We start from the raw sequence: 23630 nt of genomic DNA, 5'->3' as shown, positions 1-23630 counted from the left end.
CCTCTCTTCTTTGAATCTCCTGTAGAGGTGGCCAGGAAGGTAATGTACAATTACAAATCCAATAACTGTAATGCAATAAGGAGTGGTGGGGTCTATGGTAAATGAGCGTGCTGGCCCAGCTTAAGGCATTAATACTTTTCAAATTGATTCAAATAAAAGCCTGCAAATAAGAATTCTGACCAAATCCACCTTTCTCTTACAGCTTCTAGCACCTGAAATTGAAGAACATTAGTCTTATGTGGCAGACCATTAGCCTAATCTATAGGCTTTTAGTTTAAGCTTCTGATACATAATGGGCAAGAAGCTCACATCTATTCCCCACTGAGTAGGGTACACTGTAAATAGCTCTCAGAAGACAAGTTAGAAAGCAGGTAAAATTGAAAAGTGGTACAAAGAAAAACACATTTTGACATCTTTGTCCTGTACCTTGAAAACCACTTTAAAACAGAATAATTACACATAAGTAAGATGTAAAAATGATTTTAAAGTACCTAATATTTTGATAATGTATTACAGAAGTGAAGATACGGAATTCCCCTGAAATATTTTCTTCAGTCACTGAGGACTTGTAGAATCCTTTAATCAAAAGAGTAATGCCTTACTACTGAAAAAAAATTGTTAATTGAGTCTAATTTAATTAAGGTTGGAATTTACCATTAAGTGAAAATAGGCATGAGATTAAAATTTACTTGGTGCTTTTAAAATAGAGTGATTTACTAAACCAATCATGTTAACTTTTCCATTGAAACAATATTTATAGCATTTAAGACAGCTCATTCCCATCTCTCTGTCCCTGAATTAGGGATATTCACGCTTTGGTAATTAATCCTTTCTTGTGCACCATCTGCAGATCTACATCTGTGTCTATATGTGGTCACGTGTATTTTTTTTTTTTTTTTTTTTTTTTGCGGTACGCGGGCCTCTCACCGTTGTGGCCTCTCCCGTTGCGGAGCACAGGCTCCAGATGCGCAGGCTCAGCGGCCATGGCTCACGGGCCCAGCCACTCCGCGGCATGTGGGATCCTCCCGGACCGGGGCACGAACCCGCGTCCCCTGTAGGCGGACTCTCAACCACTGCGCCACCAGGGAAGCCCCACGTGTATGTTTTTGTACGCACTGTACATGCTTGTATTTGTTTATTTAAATAAGATAGGGCCACAGGGCATGGGGGAAGACCTTGGAGGTCCCTCTGTCCTTCTCTGTCAGAGACTGACCTTCTGTCAAGCCAAAAACTATAATGGTCAAAATTAAAGCAACACGTGGTAGCTAAAATCCACATGGTTAATAACCAAACTTAGGAGCTTTTTTTTCTCTTTCCCTTCCTCTAATAGTTTCTGAAAGAGAAATGACAATCATACCAGGTAAAAAAATAAGCAAAGAGATAGGTAAAGCCAAGCACTAAAGCATGTGTACTTCTGTTATTTACAAGGCACATATTTCGCCACAGCACACTCACTTTTTTGTTCCATGTGTCAAGCTGTCACCTTTACAAAAGGAAGAGCTGCACTTAAAAAACCCACAGCAGAGTAAAGTGCTTACTGTATGTACATTGTACCCTGATATATTCAATTTGACCATGAAAAGGAGTGCTGAAACAAATTAAAGGAAGAAAGGCCAGGACAGCACTTTGGTTAGGTTGTACAGCCCTCCCCAATAAATATCCTCTTTCATTATCTATTTAGTAGTCTACACGGTCTAGCTGTGTCTGCTGTGAGCCTGAAGAGGATTCTGTGTCAGCTACGCTAAGGCTGTGTCGCAACTTCTCTGCCCCAGTAGGTGAGCTCAATCTTTTTCACCCCTTTGAAGAATTGAGGGCTCCTTTTGTAGTCAACAGAAAATTTCCACACACCCAAGAATGAGGACCATCTACTGCCTGACCTCCAGATGAGACTACTGCAAAAGAAGCTGGTTCCCACAGTTTCTTCCTTGTCGCCAAGGTGATAACAGGAAACAAGACACTTTCTCAAGTAGAAAACATTGTATTTCACGATTTTTACATGTGGAAGTGACTCTCATTTTAACGACTTAGAAAGGTCAAGTCCCTAAGTGAATTTACTTTTTTTTTTCATGAAAATTCTGAAAATCCTTTTCCCCACAGGGTACAAAAATATGTCATCCGTGAACCTTCGTGAGCAAAAGTTTTCAAATTCTTACTTGACTTCCTACGGTCCCACATCAGTTAGGAAACACGCTTTTTCTTCTTTGGCATCAGCCCACGAGTAAATTGGTATAAGCTGGCACTCAAATGGGGTTCTTATCGGTAGCACTTGGTAAGTGGTATTTCCTAGGACCATGTGGTACCCTGAGATTCTCTCAGGTACACTTAGTCTTCTAGGATCCTGTCCAGAGCCAAAGAGGGTCTAGAATGTCACTGGAAAGCTTCAGCAAAGCTCAAGGTCAAGGTTTGCTCTTCATCGGCTCCAGAAATGAAATCTGAACTACCACCATGAGGCCAAGGGCCAAGAAGGAAAAGGACCACCTCTTTTTGTGCTCTGCCTGCTTCCTTTGGGAATTCTGCTTTTCTCCCCTCTCCTTTGAGGCTAGAGGCTCTTACCAGACCACCTAGTACGCATAAGAAATGCAAGTTTACAGAAGCAGAAATTCTGGCGTAGACAATTCCCCAGCATTCTGTGTTTTTATAGTCACAAGGTACTCAGCGTTCTTGAAGTTAATTCTGAAGTCAGTGGAAAATACATGATAAAATGTCAAAGATGAGTTGGTTATCATTTTTTTTAAACCAATAGATTATACAAACATATATATAGTAAATTGAAAAGTACCAATATTTGATTAACCAGGGATTCTCCTTCCTGGACAATTTTAGAGGTAAGTAACACACTGAGTGGCAGCAACTCGTTAGTTTCCAACAGGATAAAGAACAGACACTGGGGCCTCCCTGGTGGCGCAGTGGTTGAGAGTCCGCCTGCCGATGCAGGGGATACGGGTTCGTGCCCCGGTCTGAGAGGATCCCATATGCCGCGGAGCGGCTGGGCCCGTGAGCCATGGCCGCTGAGCCTGCGCGTCCGGAGCCTGTGCTCCGCAACGGGAGAGGCCACAACAGTGAGAGGCCCGCATACCGCAAAAAGAAAAAAAAAAAAGAACAGACACTGACTTTCCTACTCTGTGCCAAGAACTCTGCTGGGCACCTTGCAAGGATCATCTGTTCTAATGTTCCCAGGGTGCCTGCGAGGCAGGTATGCTTATCCCCATTGAACAGATACAGAAACCCGAGTCTCAGAGCCAAAGCCAAGGCCACAGACTAATATGAAGCTGGGACAGGATTCAAATCAGATGATCTGATGCCAATACCCACCTTTGTTCAGTTACAGCACACGGCCTGAAGAGTGACAACCAAGCAGGGGAATCAACTAAAAACCAACCATTAGCAAGATCTTTTGAAAGTTCTTCCACCTAGGCCTTTAGTTGAAGTCTCAATTTTTTTGTTAATCAAACTAATAAAAATCTTTGTGAGGGTCCTGAACACTATAAAGTCCCACAGACATAGGGATGAGTTTTGGGTTCCAGGACTGAGGAGACAGGATCCATTCGAAGGAAACAGAGACCTGATGCTTGGCAGCAACAAACCTGCAGTTGGTCTATTTTCACAAGCTGGACCACTTTCCTGTCCCTATGTAAGACCCTCCAGAAACCCCCACTCTTTCCCAGTAACATTGAGAGACAGGGCTGGGATTTCCTACCTTCAGAATCTGGTCCCCTTCTTGAAGACCTTCTTGCTCCGCTGAGGTACCCTCTTGAATGCCGGCCACAAATATCCCGACATCATTGCCACCAGCCAACCGGAGGCCCACGCTGTCTCCCTTCTTGAACCTCACCATTTTGGTATTGGGGCTGCAATGGGTTCCGTTTCAGGAAAGAAAGATGGGAGATTTTTTTGGGGGGGGCGGGGTAAAGGGAAACCAACATTAGCAGTGAGCAACTTAATTTATTCTATCTATAGAGTGATTTACCCTTTTAAAATCTCTCTCTCGGGGCTTCCCTGGTAGCTCAGTGGTTAGGGGTCCGCCTGCCGATGCAGGGGACACGGGTTCGTGCCCCGGTCTGGGAAGATCCCGCATGCCGCGGAGCGGCTGGGCCCGTGAGCCATGGCCGCTGAACCTGCGCGTCCGGAGCCTGTGCTCCGCAACGGGAGAGGCCACAGCAGTGAGAGGCCCTCGTACCGGGAAAAAAAAAAAAAAAAAAAGCTCTCTCTCACTTTTCTCATGTAATCTATAATTTTATCTTCCTTGGGGCTGTGAGATGAATATCAGTAGGCCACTTTACCAGTGAAGAATAGAAATAGAGAATGTTTAAGTAAACTCATTCAAGATTAAAAGCAAATAATGGGCAGGATTAGAGCAAAAATCAAGGCCATCTGATTCCTACTTCAGGATTCTTTCAAAGGAAAGCCTGCTGACCCCACAGGGATCCTGTCAAATGGAGACACAGCCTGGGTCCAGGGAAGCAGGATCCTAATCCAGAGGCCACTGCTTGGAAGCAGGGGTTCTCACTGTCAAGTACAGAGCACTGTATCGCTTCTCACCTCCCTCCACACGCCAGGATCACCTGTCACTACAGCCCCTACAGAGGCACCATACTTAAGCAATACTTCATCCATCTGTGCGTTCTTGATCTGGCAAACTCAAGTATTCAAAATAACATCTGGAAAACTAGCCATGTAAGCAGACAAGCAGACGAAGTTAACATTCACTCACTTCCACATTTTACTCGTCCTACAAATGATTTCTCTTTCTCACAAACACTAGCAATAGGGGTTGGTTAAAGGGCAGCTGATTATATGCAAAATCACCATCTATAGTTTAAGAAAACCATTCTTCCAAATTTCCATTAAGGAGATAGAGCTGTGTGGAGGAAGAAAGGGGGAAAGCCAGAAAGACTGAAATACATACCCATATATTGCTAAATCTTCAGGACTCGGACGAAGAACAGTTCTTGGGGCTGGTTTTGGTGGAGGAGCTGTGGATTAAAAAACATCATTACCAACCTGGACTAAAAGGCTCTGTCTTGTCTCTACATATAAAGATCACAAAATCCACAAAAAATTCAAGTCGGTACCCTATGCTGCATATATGTTATCACGTCAAACAAAAATGTCTTAAGTTTAATTTTGAGGCATTAGTAGGTGTCAATGATTTCTCAGAAGAAGTGAGAAGAAGATGAACCTTTAAAATGCAAGGTGCACAATCACATTTACAAGCAGGTAGCATTTTTTAAATAACTTAAAAGCCATGTAGTAATGCTGTTTTTTTTTCCATGGATAAATATTTATGCATTTAAATCATGATAATTTTATGGGGTTGGGGGCAGGGGTAGGGAATGGAGCTGAGATCAGAAATGGGACGTAAAAGGACTTCAACGAATCAAACTTGACAAAGTGTGACTGTGACATAATTAGAAGTACGTATTTGGTCTCTGCCCCACCCTCAGAGATCCTAAAGTCCCTATAATCTCTGGAGTGAAAGGGGTGCCAGGAGTATCTTTTGCTCTAATGTTCCGTCTTTGAGCCCAGTTCCTGACACAGAGGTCCTACATCCCTTGGAATTTCCTGGGTGATGGGAGCATCCTTTGTTCTAAAGAGATGACTCCTGGATAACCTCAGAATGGGGCTGGTCACCAGGAAGAGGAAGCCATGCACATGACAAAGCCTCCATAAACAAGGGGATTCAGAATGCTTCAGAGTGGGTGAAAATATTGAGGTGCTGGGAGGGTGATGTGCCTGGAGAGGGCAGGAAAGCTCTCCACCCTCTCCCCAGACATTGCCCTATGCATCTCTTCCATTTGGCTGTTCCTAAATTGTATCTTGTATTAAAAAAAAAAAAAAAGTAATAGTAAATAAAGTGCTTTCCTGAGTTCTGTGAGTCATTCTAGCAAATTATCAAACTTGAGGAGAGGGTCATGGGAACCCCCAATTTAGAGCTGGTTGGTCGGAAGTGAAGGCGGCAACCCGGGCTCGTGACTGGCGCCTGTAGTGGGGGCATCTTGTGAGACTGAGCCCTTAACCTGCGGGGTCTGCACGAACTTGGGTAGTCAGTGTCAGAACCGAACTGAACTGTAGGACACCCGGTCGGTGTCTGGAGAATTCGAGATCTGGTAGCTGGGCGGAGGACAAAACCCACAGAGTTGGTGTCAGAAGTGTTGTGAGCAGAAAACAGTTCAGGCTGGGATCAGGGATGAGAGACAAAAGGACCATGACTAATGAAATATAACAAAAGGTGACCAACCTGTTGGCACACAGAAAGAGCTGTTATTCCTTATATTTTTTTCAATATTAAATGAGATAGGAGTGCCTCTTCCATATATAAAAATGATTTTAAAATAATTTCTCTCTCTCTTTCCAGCCACCTTCTAGAATTACCAAGCACTGACACCTGAACATGACTGTTTAAAATGAGCCTCACCTGGGGATTCCTCTTGGTATGTGGGTTCCTTGCTGGGCTCTGTGCTCACTGCAGCTGCAATATCCCCAGTGGACTTAAAGGGAGTGGGTGTGGCGACCATCCTGGACCATCTGCTATGCATGTCCTCTCTTGAACTTAAGCACACGTCATGTTAATGTCTCATCATGTGACAGATTTGCAAATACATATGTGCGTACACTCACAGGGATGTGTGCAAGGGAAAATACTCATCATCTTACTTTGGTCTTTCCTTCAGCTTTTCATTTGAGGAATGATAATCATAATCGGAATACTGCTGTCGTCTGTCCTCCGGAGAAAATGATCGGTTTGACTCTATTTCTGAGATGTCTGATTTCAAAAATAAGAAAAGATTTCTTAATAAAATATTTGAGACCTGTGCCAGAAATTATTCTATTCTCTGGGCAAGGAAATGGGAAATGGAAGAGAGGGCGGGCAGTAAATATGCTATTAGTCTGATGGTCTTTCGTTGAAAAAAAAAAAAAAAGAATCTGATTGTTTGAAAGGAAAGACATTAATTAACAAAGAGGGCTCTAAATCCAGAATTTTATGTTCCTCTTTCATCATACCTTCCATCAAAGCTGACACGGAAGAGACAAAATCCAATGATGGGAATATATATATGTGTGTATGTGTGAATCTATATTAGTGTATATACACACGTACACACACACACACACACACTCATTTTGAGTGTGCACATAGACCAGTGCTTCTCAAACCTTAATGTGCATACATATCACCTGGGATCTTGTTAGAATGCAACTCTTCTGGGCCGGGCCCGAGATTCTGCAATTCCATCAAGCTCCTGGATGACACGATGCTGCTAGTGGGCTGAGCAGCACACTTGGAGTGACAAGGAAATAACCTGTAAGCTCCTAGCACCCTGGCATTATTTCTTGTGCTCTACTTGTTTTCCTGTATTCAGAGCGGTAACCACCTGATTAGACATTTTATATAATAGAAATTAAACCAAGGTTTAAGGTTTTATAAAGTAATTCTTTTAAAAATCAACAAGTCCATTTCTAAACTTGAGAACTTAATATTTTCTAAATGTTTCTGCACAAAGCCAATACTAGATGGTTAAGTAGGAAATAGCATGCCTACTTATTTTTATTGGTAATTTTTACATGGTTAAAATGTTATCGTAGGTACTGTATGTCAACTATACTTCAATTAAAAAAATAAAAATAAATAATAAAGACATGCCCAAGAGCCCCCCGCCCCGCCAAAAAGTAAAGGGCTAAGAAGACACAAGACCATTTTGAAGGACAAGAAGTTGGATTTGGCTGTGGAAATAAATGAAGAGAGACCAAATAAATAAATGTTATCTTATGTAAAATTCATATTCAAATTAAAAAAAAAGAAACGACTAGCTTCTTAAGAGAAGAAGTGACAGAGATTGCTCACCAATGAATATCACAATCTTCAGCCATTCTGATTGAGTCTATTATAGTGTCTACCAGTTTTAACTATCCTCTACGTTGTCTTCTCTTAGTTGGAAATATTAATAGTCACTTCAAAAAAAATCACATGATAAAGCACAAGAATGAGCAATTTACAAATGTATGTGGTTAGTTCTGTGAACCACTCCTACATACATTTTTTTTAATAACAAGTTTTGTTTTCAATGGCCTAAATCAGAGTCCACTGGGATTCACGAGTATACCAGAATTTCATACTGGAATCCTAATGTCAACAGACCCTTTAATAAGAAAATAACAACCAAACCTGGAATTAAAGTTTAAAAGAGAGGCTTCTGTTAGAAATTTAACTGCCAGGTGAATGGCTATGCTAAATAGAGATGACAATGCAGAAGCAACAGTCTTACTCTCCTCCAGTTCAGCTCACAGCCTCCCCTTTCTTTACCTTCTATTTCTGAGTCGCTGTCATTTAATGAGGGGATGTTGATGAGCGTCTGCTTGCTGTCCCTCAACACCACGAGCTGGAGTTTTCCTCTTGACTTTTCTATCAGTTTTCGAGCATCCGTTAAAGACATGTTCTCAGTTACGGCTCCATTTATCTGTGTTTATGAAGAACAGTAATGTTCCATGCAATACAACTACCCACAGCAAAACAGAAAATTCTTATTTTCCTCTTCTAAAGAGTTAAGGGCTTTGCTCAGTTACTCAAACAGACGTGGGCTTTAGGATGACTGACTGAATAAAAGTGAATTATCCTTTAAATTAAATATAACCCTGCATGCCTGGAACCCAAACACAGGCCTGAGAAAGCTGTAGTGTACTTAAGTTACTCTGCTAATTTATTTAACTTCCAAGCTCAAGACGATGGTTTGGTTTACTACTGGAACATGTTTCCTGACTAGAGAGGTTTACAAAAACTATTAAATATTCAGCATTCATATACCACCAGCTTGCCCTCTCATCTTTCCTTCGTTTAGAGAACAGGAGCTTAACCTTTTAATAAACAGGGAAGAAGAAAGACTTTGTTGAGATTTTTTTAAATTTTATTTTTAATTTATTTTTATTTAATTTATTTTATTTTTGGCTGTGTTGGGTCTTCGTTGTGGTGCGCGGGTTTCTCATTGAAGTGGCTTCTCTTGCTGCGGAGCATGGGCTCTAGGCACGCGGGCTTCAGTAGTTGTGGCTCGCGGGCTCTAGAGCGCAGACTCAGTAGTTGTGGCGCACAGGCTTAGTTGCTCTGCGGCATGTGGGATCGTCCCAGACCAGGGCTCGAACCCGTGTCCCATGCATTGGCAGGTGGATTCTTTACCACTGCACCAGGGAACCCCCAAGATTTTTTTTTTTAACTGACACTACACTATTACAAATCTCCAAGTCTGGTTTTCCTGATAAAAATGATCTCTCTGCTGCTCTTCCTAGCTTTGTCTTATTATTGACTCCTATCTCAACAAAGTTTCACTGACTTGGCACTTGAACGCAGAAATACAGACTAGGAAGCTGAGCATGAACCCAGCTGTTCTCCTCCCTTTTCCACCCACCTTGAGAATTATGTCTCCTTCATGCAGGTTGCCATCTTTAGATGCTAGACCTGTTCCGGTCATTTCCTTTATGAAGATCTGACTCCCGAGCCGGAGACCATACTCTAGAAGACAAACACACAAACAAACACATATTTCATCAACGTGTTCAGAAAACTAAGGCTGGCTTTTAGGATGATTTAAAAATATGTATGAAAAATTAATTTTGCATGTGAGACAGTCTGTAAGCCCACTGGCCTTCACTTGTCAAAACAGCCGATGTCATTAAAAAAAAAAAGAAAAAGAGGCAGAGGGACTGTTCTAGATTAAAAGAGACATAAAAACCAAATGCACTGCATGAAACTTCACTAGATCCTCAATCCAATATGGGGTAGGGGTGGGGGGTAGGGGTGGATTACATTGTTTTGGAGTAACTTCAAAATGAACTGCACTATAATATATTAAAAGGCATATTAATGCTAACTTTCTTAAGAGTGATAATGGCATTATGGTTATGAAGGGCAATGTTTTTATCCTTGGGAGGTACCTGCTGAAATATTTAGGGGTAAAGGGTCATGTTGCCTGCAACTTACCTTCAGGTGGTTCCAAAACACCACTTAGAGACAGAGAGATGCGGTAGGGAAGGAAGACGGGGGAGGGAGAAAGGGAAAAAAAGGAGAAATAAAACGAATGTGGCAAAATGTTAACAATTGGTAAAACTAGGTGAAGGCTATTTGAGTTATTTGCCACAAAATTAACACTTTTCAAAACAAAATGTTGGGGAGAAAAAAAAAACAATTCAGTACATCTTAACAGGCATGTTCTACTGACAATACAGTTGCCTACAGGAGGGTAGCACAAATAGCAAACCCTCTATCTGTAACAATTCAGATTGTGTGGGATTTGGCACTGAAAAAATGTCACTGTGTGAAGAAAAGGGGTAAATAAGCCAGCAAAGCAACAAATAAAGTATTCAACTAAAACTGGCATAGCTCTGGGGATTTATGGACTTTGCATTGCTCTCAAGAAAAGCCACTGTATTTACTAAGTATGTATATTTTAAAATATTTTAAATACTATTCAGACTATTCTGATTTTACTTATTAAACTTGTAAAAATACACACTTTAAGGATGAATTTTGGTTATTTTAGGAAGCTACCTAAACCTAGCAGGTTTTAAAAGAGGCACATTCAAATTTTATTATTATTGTTATGGACTCAGTGAAGTCAGGAACAGAAAAATAAGTATCGTATATTAACGCATATTTGTGGAATCTAGAAAAATGGTATGGATGAACCTATTTGCAGGGCAGGAATAGAAAGGCAGATATAGAGAACGGATGTGTGGACATGGTGGGGAAGGGGAGGGTGGGATGAATTGGGAGACCAGGTTTGACATAAATACACTACAACGTGTAAAACAGATAGCTAGTAGGAACCTGCTGTATAGCACAGGGAGCTCAGCTTGGTGCTCTGTGATGGCCTAGTTGGGTGGGATGGGGGTGGGGAGGGAGGTCCTAGAGGGAGGGGATGTGTGTATGCATATGGCTGACTCACCGCACTGTGTGGCAGAAACTAACACAACATTGTAAAGCAATTATACTCCAATAAAAATCTTATCAATTCAAAATAAAGTAACTTTCTGTCACTTAGAAGTAGATTTAAAGATAAGTTTTAAGTGACTTATAGTAAGTTAGATTCAGATCTTACCACAAGGATTAAAGCTATTAAGGTCCACCCCCGCCCTTTAGGGAGCTGATACTCAAGAAAGAATAAAGGTAAGACAGACAGCATTTTCTTCAGGGATGGCAATTCCTTACAGGTTAAACAGCCTCACAGCCCAGGACAGAAGGCTGAGACAAACTTGAGCAATGACTTCTTTCTCACGTGTCAACAATTCCTCCATCCTCTTAAAAACTGCACTCTTATTGTAAAATTACAAATAGGTTGCTATTGGTATGTTTGTGGGCACCTCTCAAATGAGGAAAAAAAGTCAGTTGGCCAGCTTCTAAGACTTTTACCAGCAAGGCTATCTGATGCCCATGAAACATGTAAAAGCTGGCCATGTGAATGGATCCTATTTTTCTTAATCAAATGTAGGGTTTGCCTACAGCCAGATATTTTTAAAGATTAATTCTTATGCAACTCTGGCCAGTGATAGCTAAACTACTGTGTCATCTTAGCAAAATGTGGCTTAAAAAATCTTTTACAAAGTAGAACTTTGGAAAAAACAAACAAGCAAACACTGAATTCTAAGTTTAAAAAGCAAAATGGCCCAGAAGCAGTAAAATGTCGTATCAGCAAAGGGGCATGAGCCCTCTTTGTTCCTTAAGAGTATTACTAAGACCAGGCATGATGTGGGCAGTTTCTTAGGACAAACATCTTTTTAATTGTGGGTCACAACTCATGAGTGAGTCTTGAAATCAATTCAGTGAGTTGTGACCAGTATTTTTAAATTTAATGTAATAGAACCTCTCAAAAATCATCACACAGAGTTAAGTACCGTTCCATGAAACACTTGGCCAAGTTTTTCACATATTGGTGCCTCCACAATTATTTGCAAGATGTGGTTCTTTCTGTGGCAGGAGGAGGAGGGGGAAGAGAAGGAGAAAGAGGAAGAAGGGGAAGAGGAGAAAGAGGAGGAAAATACTGCAATGGGGAACTCAAGAATCTGGGTGCAAGTCCTACAGAACATGCATCAGACCTCTGTGAAGGAGGCCTTGTGTCAAGTTATCTTTCTCAAAACTTCTCTACAGTCCACAATCTGGAAGCAGAATGGTTTTTACTCTGCAATTCTTGGGGGCTGATGAATTAATATGTCATTATCCATGGTTATAAAGATTTTCTAGAATTCTTAAATCTCCCAAGATGCACATCCCTCAGAGATAGTACCATCTCCACTTTCACCTTTATTTTCTGGACCTGGGCTCCAGGTATCCCATTATTCGCATCCTTGCAGTTACCTCAATATCCTTTCAATAGGTACCCAACTGTATAACTCAACTTTTTATGCTCCTCTAGAAGAACTAAAGAAAACAAACCCTCTCATCTGATAGGCTCTTTAAAATGCAAATTCCCAACCTAAAAAGCAAGAGGTCTTTCACTCTGCACTCTTGGGTACTCTTCATCTTTTTTCCTCTTTGAAGGAGGACAATTAGAGAACAAGCAGAGATAAAAGATGTTACCAGGAATTCAAAAAGTTGGAAGCCAAGAATCAATGCAAGGAATAGCTCAACGTGGGGCTCTAAATCCCTGTTCATTCACCTACTTGCTTCCTATCATCTATTTCCAAGAGATGAAGTTTGAGCTGCAACTCCACCACTTACTTACCAGCATCAAGATGTGGGCAAGTCACCTCCCATCTCTGAGTTTCAGAAGCCTCACCTAAACTGCAAGTGCTGCTCGCTTGTCCAGCTGCCACAAAGGGGTTTAGTGAATCTGGATGTGCTTAAGTGTATGCAAGTGCTCCAGGCATGCAACACGGGACGGGACGGGCAGCCTGGGCCAGAGCCTGCCTCATCTGTGGACACACGAAAAACCTCTCTGCACCTTGCTATATCCACCTGTAAAAGAGGAATGAAGTCTCCTACCTACCACAAAGGCTTCTGGTGAGGATTAAATTAGAAAGTATTTATTCCACAGAGGGCCCTGGCATAGAGCAAAAACTCAATCAAGATTAGCTGGAGTATTGTCCCCTACTGTGGTTTCATCAGTTTAAGCTGCACTGGGTTCACCAAGAGAGCTTGTTCACACCGAGACTCCAGGGGCCACCCCAGTGCTTCTGATTCAGTGGGGGCTGGTCTGGGGCCTGAGAATCTACATTTCTAATAAGCATCCAGGTGCTGCTCTGAGAACCACTGGCCTATTAGTTTAAAGCCAGATTTCCACCACCTGGCTTAGCCACTGATGATACAACTTTGTGCAAGTCAATGAACTTTTCTGTGCCTCTAGTTTCCTTGTCTATAAAATGAAGATATGACTAACTCCCACAGTGGGCGGTGGTGAAGACAAAATGAGCTAATCTGTGCAAAGCATTTATTAGGTCAGTGCTTAGCACATAGCAGGTTCCACGTAAGAGTTAGCTATTATAATAGTGCTTTTTCTTCATCAAGCATGACTACCTTCATTTCCTTTGCTTTTCATCAGAAGGACCCCGATGGGCCTGTCCGAGTCCAGCCGCCCCCGCGGGTCGGGGCTGGGGCTGCGGGAGTGGAGGTGCTCGCGGCTGCGGCTCCGGGACGCCCCGTACCGGGCATCGGGCTGGGCCCTGCGGCCATACTCCCCCTCCGGGCTGTAGGCGCGATCGTAGGTCGGGTCAATGCTCCGGCCGCGGCTGCTCTCCCGGGCTCGCCGGTAGTGATCATCGTCGTGGTCCAGGCCCCGCTCGAGGCTGCGGCCACGGCTGCGCTCTCGGGCTCGCCGGTAGTAATCGTCGTCGTGGTGGTCCAGGCCCCGCTCTAGGCTGCGGCCACGGCTGCGCTCTCGGGCTCGCCGGTAGTAGTCGTCGTCGTCGTGGTGGTCCAGGCCCCGCTCCAGGCTCCGGCCGCGGCTCCGGTCCCGCTCCCGGCTGCGCGCCCGGTCGTGGGGACGACCCCTCCTCTCCGGGCTTTCCTCCCAGCTGCGGCTGCGCCCTCCGCGGCTATTGGGCCGGCTCCTCTCGCTGTACCCGCTGCGCGCGCTTCTGCCATCAAACTCGTCCATCAGCTCGAAAGCCCGGTCATGCTCGTGGACGGGAGGGCTGCCCTGCAGCGGGGCCAGCTGGACCTTCCGGGGCCTCTTGACCACCTGTCACAAAACAAACAGTGGGAACGCAAGACAAATCACAACCAAACGGAGAGAATGCAGTGGTTAAGAGCCCGCGTTCTCCTTCCAGTAAAACTTTTGTGTCCCCACCCAGTTGCTAAGCCTCAGGGTCCTCATCTGGAAAATGAGGACCCATCAGGGGGTCAAGGATAAAATAAGACAATGAGTATAAAACTCTGAGCACAGTGCCTCCAAAATCTGCTTCTACTCAAAGTGTGAAAAGCACCAAAGGGCTTTAAATCACTAAGTTACAAAAATGAAAATCCAGAAAGTGAGACATTCTGTATACAACTGCGTAGGTTCATCCAAAAGTCAATGTCATTCAAAAGGGGGGGGGGGTGGGCAGGTAAGGGGAGAGAGGAGGTAAAAGAGGGATCCTTTGAGATTAAAATGGACCGGAGCGGAGGCGGCGAAGAGCGCTCGGGCGGACCACTCTGCTTTCCCGCGCCGCGCAGCCTCCCGCCCTCCGCCTCCTGTTCGGACCGCCGCCGGCTTCTCCTCCCCTGACTGCCCTCAGCCCGCGCACCAGTCGGCTCCGCTATGGCGACCCGCAGCCCCAGAGTCGTGATTAGTGATGATGCGCCAGGTTATGACCTAGATTTATTCTGGAGACCTAATCATTATGCTTAGAATTTGGAAAAGGTGTTTATTCTTCATGGACTAATTATGGACAGGACCGAACAGCTGGCTCGAGAATGTGATGAAGGAGATGGGAGGCCATCACATCGTGGCCCTCTGTGTGCTCAAGGGGGGCTATAAATTCTTTGCTGACCTGCTGGATTACATCAAAGCACTGAACAGAAATAGTGATAGATCTATACCTATGACTAGATTTTATCAGACTGAAGAACTACTGTAATGACCAGTCAACAGGTGACGTAAAAGTAATTGGTGGGGGCTTCCCTTGTGGCGCAGTGGTTGGGAGTCCGCCTGCCAATGCAGGGGACGTGGGTTCGTGCCCCGGTCCGGGAGGATCCCACATGCCGCGGAGCGGCTGGGCCCCTGAGCCATGGCCTCTGGGCCTGCACGTCCGGAGCCTGTGCTCTGCAATGGGAGAGGCCACGGCAGTGAGAGGCCCGAGTACCACAAAAAAAAAAAAAAAAAAAAAAAAAGGAATTGGTGGAAAATATAAAACCGATAGCTAGTGGGAAGCAGCCGCATAGCACAGGGAGATCAGCTCACTGCTTTATGACCACCTAGAGGGGTGGGATAGGGAGGGTGGGAGGGAGGGAGATGCAAGAGGGAGGAGATATGGGAACATATGTATAGCTGATTCACTTTGTTATAAAGCAGAAACTAACACACCATTGTAAAGCAATTATACTCCAATAAAAATGTTAAAAAAAAAGTAATTGGTGGAGATGATCTCTCAACTTTAACTGGAAAGAATGTCTTGACTGTTGAAGATATAACTGACACTGGCAAAACAAGGCAAACCTTGTTTCCTTGGTCAAGCAGCATAATCCAAAGATGGTCAAGGCTGCAAGCTTGCTGGTGAAAAGGATCCCTGGAAGTGTTGGATATAGACCAGACTTCCTTGGATTTGAAATTCCAGACAAGTTTGTTGTAGGATATGCCCTTGACTACAATGACTACTTCAGGGATTTGAATCATGTTTGTGTCATTAGCGAAACTGGAAAAGCAAAATACAAAGCCTAAGATGAGAGTTCAAGCTGAGTTTGGAAACATCTGGAGTCCCATTGAAATCACCAGGAAAATTACCAAATGGTCTAGTTCTGTGGCCAGCTGCTTAGTAGAGCTTACTGCATGTATCTTCTAAGAATTTTATCTGTTTTGTATTTTAAAAGGTCAGTTGCCGCATTCCCGTACTCTTTATTTGCACTATGAGCCTACAGACTATCAGTTCCCTTTGGGTGGATTGTTGTTTGACTTGTGAATGAAAAATCTCTTAAACCACACCACTATTAAATGAAAATATTGAAATTGTATCTGTAAGAAACATTTAAAGACAAGAATATTTTATTTTTTAATTGATATTTTAATTTTTATATATTCAGGAAAGAACAGAAGTGATTGAATATTGTTAATTATACCACTGTGTGTTTAGAAAAGAAGCAGTCAGTTTCATATCAGTGACAGCATTTAGAGGTATTGTTATGTTGGAATTACTTTAGTAGATTTCAGTAGCATTAACTGTATTTTCCTGCTTGTTCAGATTATTTCTGGCGAATCTTTGTCAACAGTTCCATTTAAATACAGGTCAATAAGTTCTAAAAACCTACCATTTTTTGAAGTCTTCAATGTAAAAATCCTAAAAATAAAGGCTGTCTCTTTAAAAAAAAAAAAGATTAAAATGGACTAAAGTGATTAGGACCAAATGTGATGCGTGAACTTTGACTGGATCCTGGATGGGGAAGAAAAATAATCTACCAAAGTCATCTTAGGGTATGGACTGTATATTAAATGATATTGTAGAGTTATTATTACTTTTCTTTTTTTAATTTTAAAGTAATAACAAGGAATTATCTGATTTACAGAAAAGAAATACAATTAAGAGATTAAGGACAAAACTCCATTAGTGTAAAAGTCACTAGCTACTACTATTGCTTCCAGCAGTTTTGAAGCACTAAAATATCTTAAAATGTAGATGGGGAAATAGATGTGTATATTTCTTCACATTAAATCTAAATATGAGTTTTATTCTGACAAGTCAGACCCAGAATGTTACTTTATCAATTTTTATGCATTTGAACATCTGCAACATATAGCAATCCTTTGTTTAGTAATCTTCAGTATAAATATAAAAATCTGAGATCCATGAAAATGTTTTTCAAATCATACTTCTATTTCTTCACAGCTTTATATGTGCAAAATTATAGGTAATTATAATTTTCAAACTTTGAATATCCATGTTATTTGATATATCTATACAGAAAGAGTAAGATAAAAACCATTTAATAAAATTAAATATATCTAATTTGCAAAATTGATGTCTGACATTTGTTGTGTGCTCGTGCAAAGAGTGCATAGGTTATTTCTGCAGCAATCAAAAACATAAAATCTTTTTAAACTCAGATTTCAAGTTTCCTCTGATAATTATTCTACTCCCTGGAAATACTTTCAAGTTTTGATTTCTAGATGCAATGGGTATTTTGTTACATATACATATATTTTATCCTTCAACTTTTATATTTTCAAACTATGTGAACATTATAATCAGACTCAGCATGGTGATTTTTTCTTAGAATCTGTGGAAGTCCTCTGTTCAGGATTAATGTAGAGATTCCCAGTGCGCCAACGTGAAAAACCAGATAAAGATAGTATTACCACTATGCTTTTGTGGGATTTCCTGCATGTTTGCGATCATAACCAAGTAGGAAAGTAGTTCTTATTACAAGGATGGCTCCAAGGGAAAAGACACTGGTTGGTATGAAATCTTGTAGTCAAAAATAAGATATCAATGTTGATAATACTATTCACAAAGGGGTTGCAAATCCTTTAAAAATGTTATCCGCATACTTAATAACAGCAGCTATTACAAGGCCTCCCAGTGCCTGAAGAACAACAACTATCCATGTCAGCTGGTTATATCCCTGAAAAAATCCATTCTTTGATTCCAGTTCTCCATCATAAACATATACACCCATTAATCCAAATATACTCCCCAAAAAACCAAGTTGAATATTTCTTATCCACACTGATTGTTTGCTTTCTTTTAAGATTTTCTCAAAGTAAAACCCAGCAAAGCCACTTGAAAAACATGCTGTGCGAACTGCCATGAGGCCTACGAGTTGTGAGCCAGGTGAAAGTTCCTTAGAATTAAGCACTTGTGGGGCTTCAATGGCGGCTCAGTGGTTAAGAATCCACCTGCCAGTGCAGGGGACATGGGTTCAAGCCCTGGTCCGGGAAGATCCCACATGCCGCAGAGCAACTAAGCCCGTGCGCCACAACTACTGACCCTGCGCTCTAGAGCCCGCGAGCCACAACTACGGAAGCCCGTGTGCCTAGAGCCCGTGCTCCACAACAAGAGAAGCCACCGCGATGAGAAACCCACACGCCACAACGAAGAGTAGCCCCCGCTCGCCACAACTAGTGAAAGCCCATGCGCAGCAACGAAGACCCAACGCAGCCAAAAATAAATAAATAAATAAATTTATAAAAAATTTTTTTAAAAAAAGAATTCAGCGCCTGAGAATCTGAGGGCCACTGTACAAAAGCAACTCGTGTAATCAAAATTACAAGGGAGAGCCACTGGTACACACCTAATTTTTTTACTAAGCATCGACACAGAAAAGAATGCAGTCGTAAGAATTTTCAACTGAAATGTGACCTGATAAGTAGTTGCATCTAGATTTGACAGTGCCACAGAGAGTAAATTATTCTGAAGAGTATATATCCCTGATGGAATAGCAAGTTTAAGCGTTTCCATAGGTTTGTTAAGAATTTCACCATGTAGTATTCAATTCAGTGCTCTTAGACTACATTTGCTGTCTTTGTACTAATAAAATGCAGGCCATTGTCTTCAAAAGTTCAGCAACAGCCACAGCTGTAGATGACAGATAACGAGGCCCCTCCTGTTTTAAAGTCCTAGAATAACACATTGTTAGAACCAAACTGGTACTCTGAAAGACCAAAATTCCCAAGGAAAGGTATTTTAGGTTGGCTGACAATGTCTTATCTTCATTTGCCTGCTAGTGTTGGAGGGTCTCCTGCAGAGGTGGCAGGCAGCTGAGGCTCACCATGGGGACAAGGGCACTGGCAGCAGCAGTTCTGGGAAGTACTCATTGGCGTGAGCCCACCCAGAGACCGCCATGAGCCCTGCTATACAGCCTGTAGCTACCTTTCTTAAATAGGATAATAGTAGTATAATTATGCAGATGAATGTCTTTATTTAGGAGACTTGAGAAGTAAGAAGGATTAAACTGTCATGTCTGCAACTTCCCCTCAAACAGTTCACTAAAAATATGTATGTCTTGGGCTTCCCTGGTGGCGCAGTGGTTGAGAGTCCGCCTGCCAATGCAGGGGACACGGGTTTGTGCCCCGGTCTGGGAGGATCCCACATGCCGCGGAGCGGCTGGACCCGTGAGCCATGGCCGCTGAGCCTGCGCGTCCGGAGCCTGTGCTCTGCAACGGGAGAGGCCACAACAGTGAGAGGCCCGTGTAATGCAAAAAAAAAAAAGTATGTCTTTATATACATACATAAAGAAAAATCAAGTGAATATGGCAGAATATTAACATTGTAGAAGATATATGTGTTGATTATACTAATCTTTGAACTTTTCTTTTTGTTTGAAAATTTTCATAATATAAAGTTGAAAAAAAAGTTAAATACCACGTACCCGATGCATCCCCCCCAGCACTGCCCCTAACACACTGTGTTCCAATTCTCGCTTAGTGTGTCCATTTGCCCCACTGGAGTGAACACTCCTTGTAGCTCAGACCTGCTTCAGGTCATTTTCAACCAATGTTTGCTGAATGACTGAGTGAGCTAATAAATGAGTGAATGGTACAGATTGCCAGTATCTCCTAAGAAACAGGAGTTTATGAAGATAGAACAGATCCTGTGAGGGCCTGTACAAATGAGTTTCTGAGCTCATAATTTAGCCTCTAAATGAATGCTGTTTTACCACTGTTCTCAATCTAGTTAATTCTCTTAGGGAATAATTGTTTAACCTGGCTCAAGGCAAATTCACTCTGACAAGAGAAGCACTGGTCTTAAGTTAGGAGTAGGATGAGGAGAAGGCAGGGAGGGGTCACTCACGTACATCTTCACATCACCCTTAACATCACCCTCCCAAAGTACTGAGGATAAGGAAATAGTGGTCCCTAGATAGGGCTGAAGAGCAAGTAGTAATTTTCTTCTGGGCATAAAAACAAAGTCCTACCGAGGCGAGCTGAAAACAAACCCAGAACGTACAATGGCAGCGATCTTCCCACTTTTCCTCAGCTGCTGAACAGCAAACGAATGGAGCACGCCTTCCATGGGGGTACCGTTAACCATGACCACCCTGTCATTTTCTCTGCAAATAAAACAGAAAAACGGAATGTGAAAAACTCCCATCTCGTCCCTCTGAATCATTTATTTAGGAACAAATAAAAGTGGCGGATGGACCCAAAATGCTTATTAAAGGGCTCAGTGTCTAATGACTCCTGAGGCTTAATCCATCAACTTGGTCTGAGCTCTTCCGAGGAAGGAACCCAGGAGCCACTCAGCCCACTTTGGACAGTGTCTCCTGGAAGCCACCTGGGGAGAAGGACCCAAACCCATGGGGTCCCTCCAGGAGGCACTGGATAGCAGCGAGGCTTGAGCACAAGTGGAGCTTGTGTGTAAGGGCCTCCTTACCCATGGTACACGGTGCGCTTCAGCAAGTCTACAGATCTCCCCAAAGGAAGATGATATTCACTTGTGTTTTGGAGGGGATGAAATCAAGAGCTCACCTCAGATTCTTAAAGAAATTTTGAGGTCACAGAACCCTAACTCTTACTTTGTCTCATCCAAAAAAATCATGTAAAAATTCTACCATGCTCTCTGTATGAAAGAACACTAACTTGGAGAGGACCACTGAGATGAAATGCCAGCAGAAGCTAAATTCTGGAGCCATGTGGCCAAGGCAGCTGTGTAATTAACTTTAGATTCTGCCCTGAGAAATTATCCTAAGGGGACTCAGACATGCAGCTTTTCCAATAGCATTTGCTCTTCGGACCAGAAGCCTGGCAGTTGGAAAACTTGGGTTTCCACTTGGTAAATTTTTCCAACTTCTACATCCCTCTTACAAATTAGATAATCATTAAGCAGACTATCCTCATTCTTAATGAATAAAAATGAAAATAAATATAGATAGTGTGGGTAGGCATTAGGGGAAAAAAGAGCATGCCAATTTTACACTCCATGTTCATAAATGATTCCTAAACCCAGGAATGATAGTTACGATAGATAGTTATAACCATCTTCCTGTGGAAATTATTATTTTCCTCTATTCAAAGTCTGGATATTCCCAAAGGTTTGGGGATTGTTAAAACATGGTGTGTTATGGTCTCCATTACTGCCTGAAGACTTTTCAATATACATATATAAAATTTTATTTTCTTTTTGAATTTTAAAAGTGCACACCACTCAAAGCCCCCTGTCTAGGGCCAACCAGTGGGCTGGCAGGGGTTGGGGGCAGGGAGTAAGGACACTCACTGAAGCAGCCCATCGGCGGGCCCACCCGGGAGCACGTCAGAAATGACTATTGATGTCTCCCCATTTTCAAAGTGTGGGTTGTCTCTGCCTCCGGACACTGCAATTCCAAATCCTCTCTTGGAATCCTGTTCATTGGGGTTAAGAGAAAAATTAAAATAAAATCCTTCTATAAGTGGTTTTCAGGATTTATTACAAGCAGTCGATAAAATAAAGGTCAAACCAATAACCAGAGGCAGCTCAGGAACAGAAGTCCTAGAGGAACAAGTGAGAAACAGAGTACAGCGTCATCATGGTTAGCTGACAGGTTTATAAAGGGAAATTCCTTATCTAAAAGAAACAGCCTTGTGAAAGCTGGACAGGATTGATAGCACAGACTGGAGTTATCACTAGAAGCTGGCAGGGGATGGGAAATTACATCTTCTGTCCAAATAAGGATGTGTTATTGGAGTCACCAATCACACCTGTTCTCATATCCAGGCCTGAGCCAGATGGGCTGGTCACAACTGAATCTATGCTAAAACCATATTTTTAAAGAATACCTTTAACTTCCAAGTTAGGGGAGCTAGTGGTTTCACTTTCATATAGGGTCAAAAAGAAGGAAATGGATTTTAAAGATAAAATCCGAAGACGAACTTAGTTTTGAGATCTCATGAGAGAGCAAAGCATTAAATTCTTTTCTACATGCATGTAAGATGGAAATACAGATGAATTAGATTCAAGATTAATAGAGAAATGTATAACAGTGAACCCAAATAATACAGAATCCCCACTCATTTCGGTGTTTAAAAAAGCTAAGCTTCTGGATTTCTTCATCCAGATCACAAGGGCATGTACGTGACTATCACACTAAATACGGGTTTCATTACATAAAAATCTTCTCAGAGAATGAAAGAACCCTCACCTCAAGATAAGTTCCCACGTGGGGCCCACTGTGGCAATCGATAACAAACAGCAACACAGACAAGCTGGCTTGTTGTTCATTAATCGCACGGCTTTGAATTTGGCCGTGCTATCCCCTGGTACCTGCTTTTACACAGAGAGAGCTCCATCCTCTATACCAGGCCAAAAATGTTTCTCACCTTTGCCAGTTCGGGGTCCAAACTCAAATGGTATGTGGGGGAAGGGCAGAGAGAAGAGTCAGAAGATGATAAGAGGTGAAAAATAAGACCTAAAGGGGGAAGCCTCTCAACTGAAGAAATCATGATGACTGCTCCAGAAGTTTCAGCACTTGAGCACCAATCTGTGTTTTTCTACCTGGATCGATTTAATACACACTTATTCAGGAACCAAATTTGCACTCAAGTCAAGGGTTGAAGTTCATGGTTGTGAAGGTCAAAGGAAAACTCTCCCTTTGAGGAACTTACAATCCATCTAAGAGGTGACAGAGACTGGAGAGACTCAGAGTGGAGAAAGAGCCATTCAGGGCCCAGGAAAAGCTAGATGCTGACCAAGGCAGCTTGATGGAATAAGCCTTTGGGATCACGAGTGCATGTCTAGCTCGACTCAGCCGCACGCAAGTCACTTAAAAACTCTTGGTGGCTGCGCTTGTTTCGAGCAGGGCTAGCACCTATCATGCCCACCTCAAACTCTGCTGTCAGAATAAAAAGGAACAGAGCTAACATTTATTAAGCAGTGATTATGTGTTGGACTCCAAGTACTAGAAGCTCTTTGTATTACCTAATTTAATCAAGAGGGGCAATACCTGTGAAATACCTTTAAAAATTAAGTAAAATACACTTACATGTGATCTTACTTCTACTTTCAACCCCACTGTGGGGAGGGGGCTGTTGTTTAAAACCTGATTAATTCGGCACCTATTAATATAATCAGGAGTGGGACAAAGACTACAACCCATGTCTCCTGAGTGCTAAACCAACGTTTTAAAATTTAGTTTGGGGAACTCCCCGGTGGTCCAGTGGTTAGGACTCCAAGCTTCCACTGCAGGGGCACAGGTTCATTCCCTGGTCAGGGAACTAAGACCCCTCATGCATGTGGCGCAGCCAAAAAACACTTTTTTTTAATTAAAAAAATTTTTTTTTAGTTTGGACTTAAAACTCACTGAGGGAATAAGTTATAAATGCTGTAACTAAAATTACAAAAGTTGTAGAAGCTACCTCAACGTCCTTAAACAGAACAGATTATTTCCATTCCTCCCTTCCTTTCCTCTCTTTTTTCATAAACTATTCTATCTGGAGACAGGTGAATACATTAATTAACCTCAATACATTAATTAACCTCTATAATTTTCTATATTATACAGATCTTAGCCAAAAAAATAACAACATGCAAATCCTTGTTAATGCAATAAC

General features: G+C 42.3%; 1 protein-coding gene and 2 pseudogenes across 7 annotated transcripts in view; 1 reads left to right on the top strand and 2 right to left on the bottom strand.

Annotated features, from left to right (window-relative positions):
* TJP2 (tight junction protein 2) overlaps window positions 1-23630 on the bottom strand; it is a 134381-nt gene that overhangs the window by 19877 nt on the left and 90874 nt on the right. For all 7 annotated transcript variants that reach the window (XM_060102266.1, XM_060102268.1, XM_060102264.1 and 4 more), the window contains 9 exons: window positions 21322-21446; window positions 20056-20158; window positions 13496-14159; window positions 9396-9499; window positions 8303-8456; window positions 6655-6763; window positions 6416-6549; window positions 4907-4973; window positions 3698-3848 (listed from right to left, as the gene is read on the bottom strand). In XM_060102266.1, coding sequence (XP_059958249.1) covers window positions 3698-3848; window positions 4907-4973; window positions 6416-6549; window positions 6655-6763; window positions 8303-8456; window positions 9396-9499; window positions 13496-14159; window positions 20056-20158; window positions 21322-21446 — 1611 coding nt within the window. The remainder of the gene's footprint in view (window positions 1-3697; window positions 3849-4906; window positions 4974-6415; window positions 6550-6654; window positions 6764-8302; window positions 8457-9395; window positions 9500-13495; window positions 14160-20055; window positions 20159-21321; window positions 21447-23630) is intronic.
* Window positions 14718-15892, top strand: LOC132492586 (hypoxanthine-guanine phosphoribosyltransferase-like; annotated as a pseudogene).
* LOC132492329 (UDP-N-acetylglucosamine transporter-like) lies at window positions 17530-19905 on the bottom strand (annotated as a pseudogene).

This window comes from Mesoplodon densirostris, chromosome 6 (genome assembly GCF_025265405.1).
Source record: "Mesoplodon densirostris isolate mMesDen1 chromosome 6, mMesDen1 primary haplotype, whole genome shotgun sequence".
NCBI lineage: Eukaryota > Metazoa > Chordata > Mammalia > Artiodactyla > Ziphiidae > Mesoplodon > Mesoplodon densirostris.
This window is presented reverse-complemented; position numbering and strand designations above follow the sequence as displayed.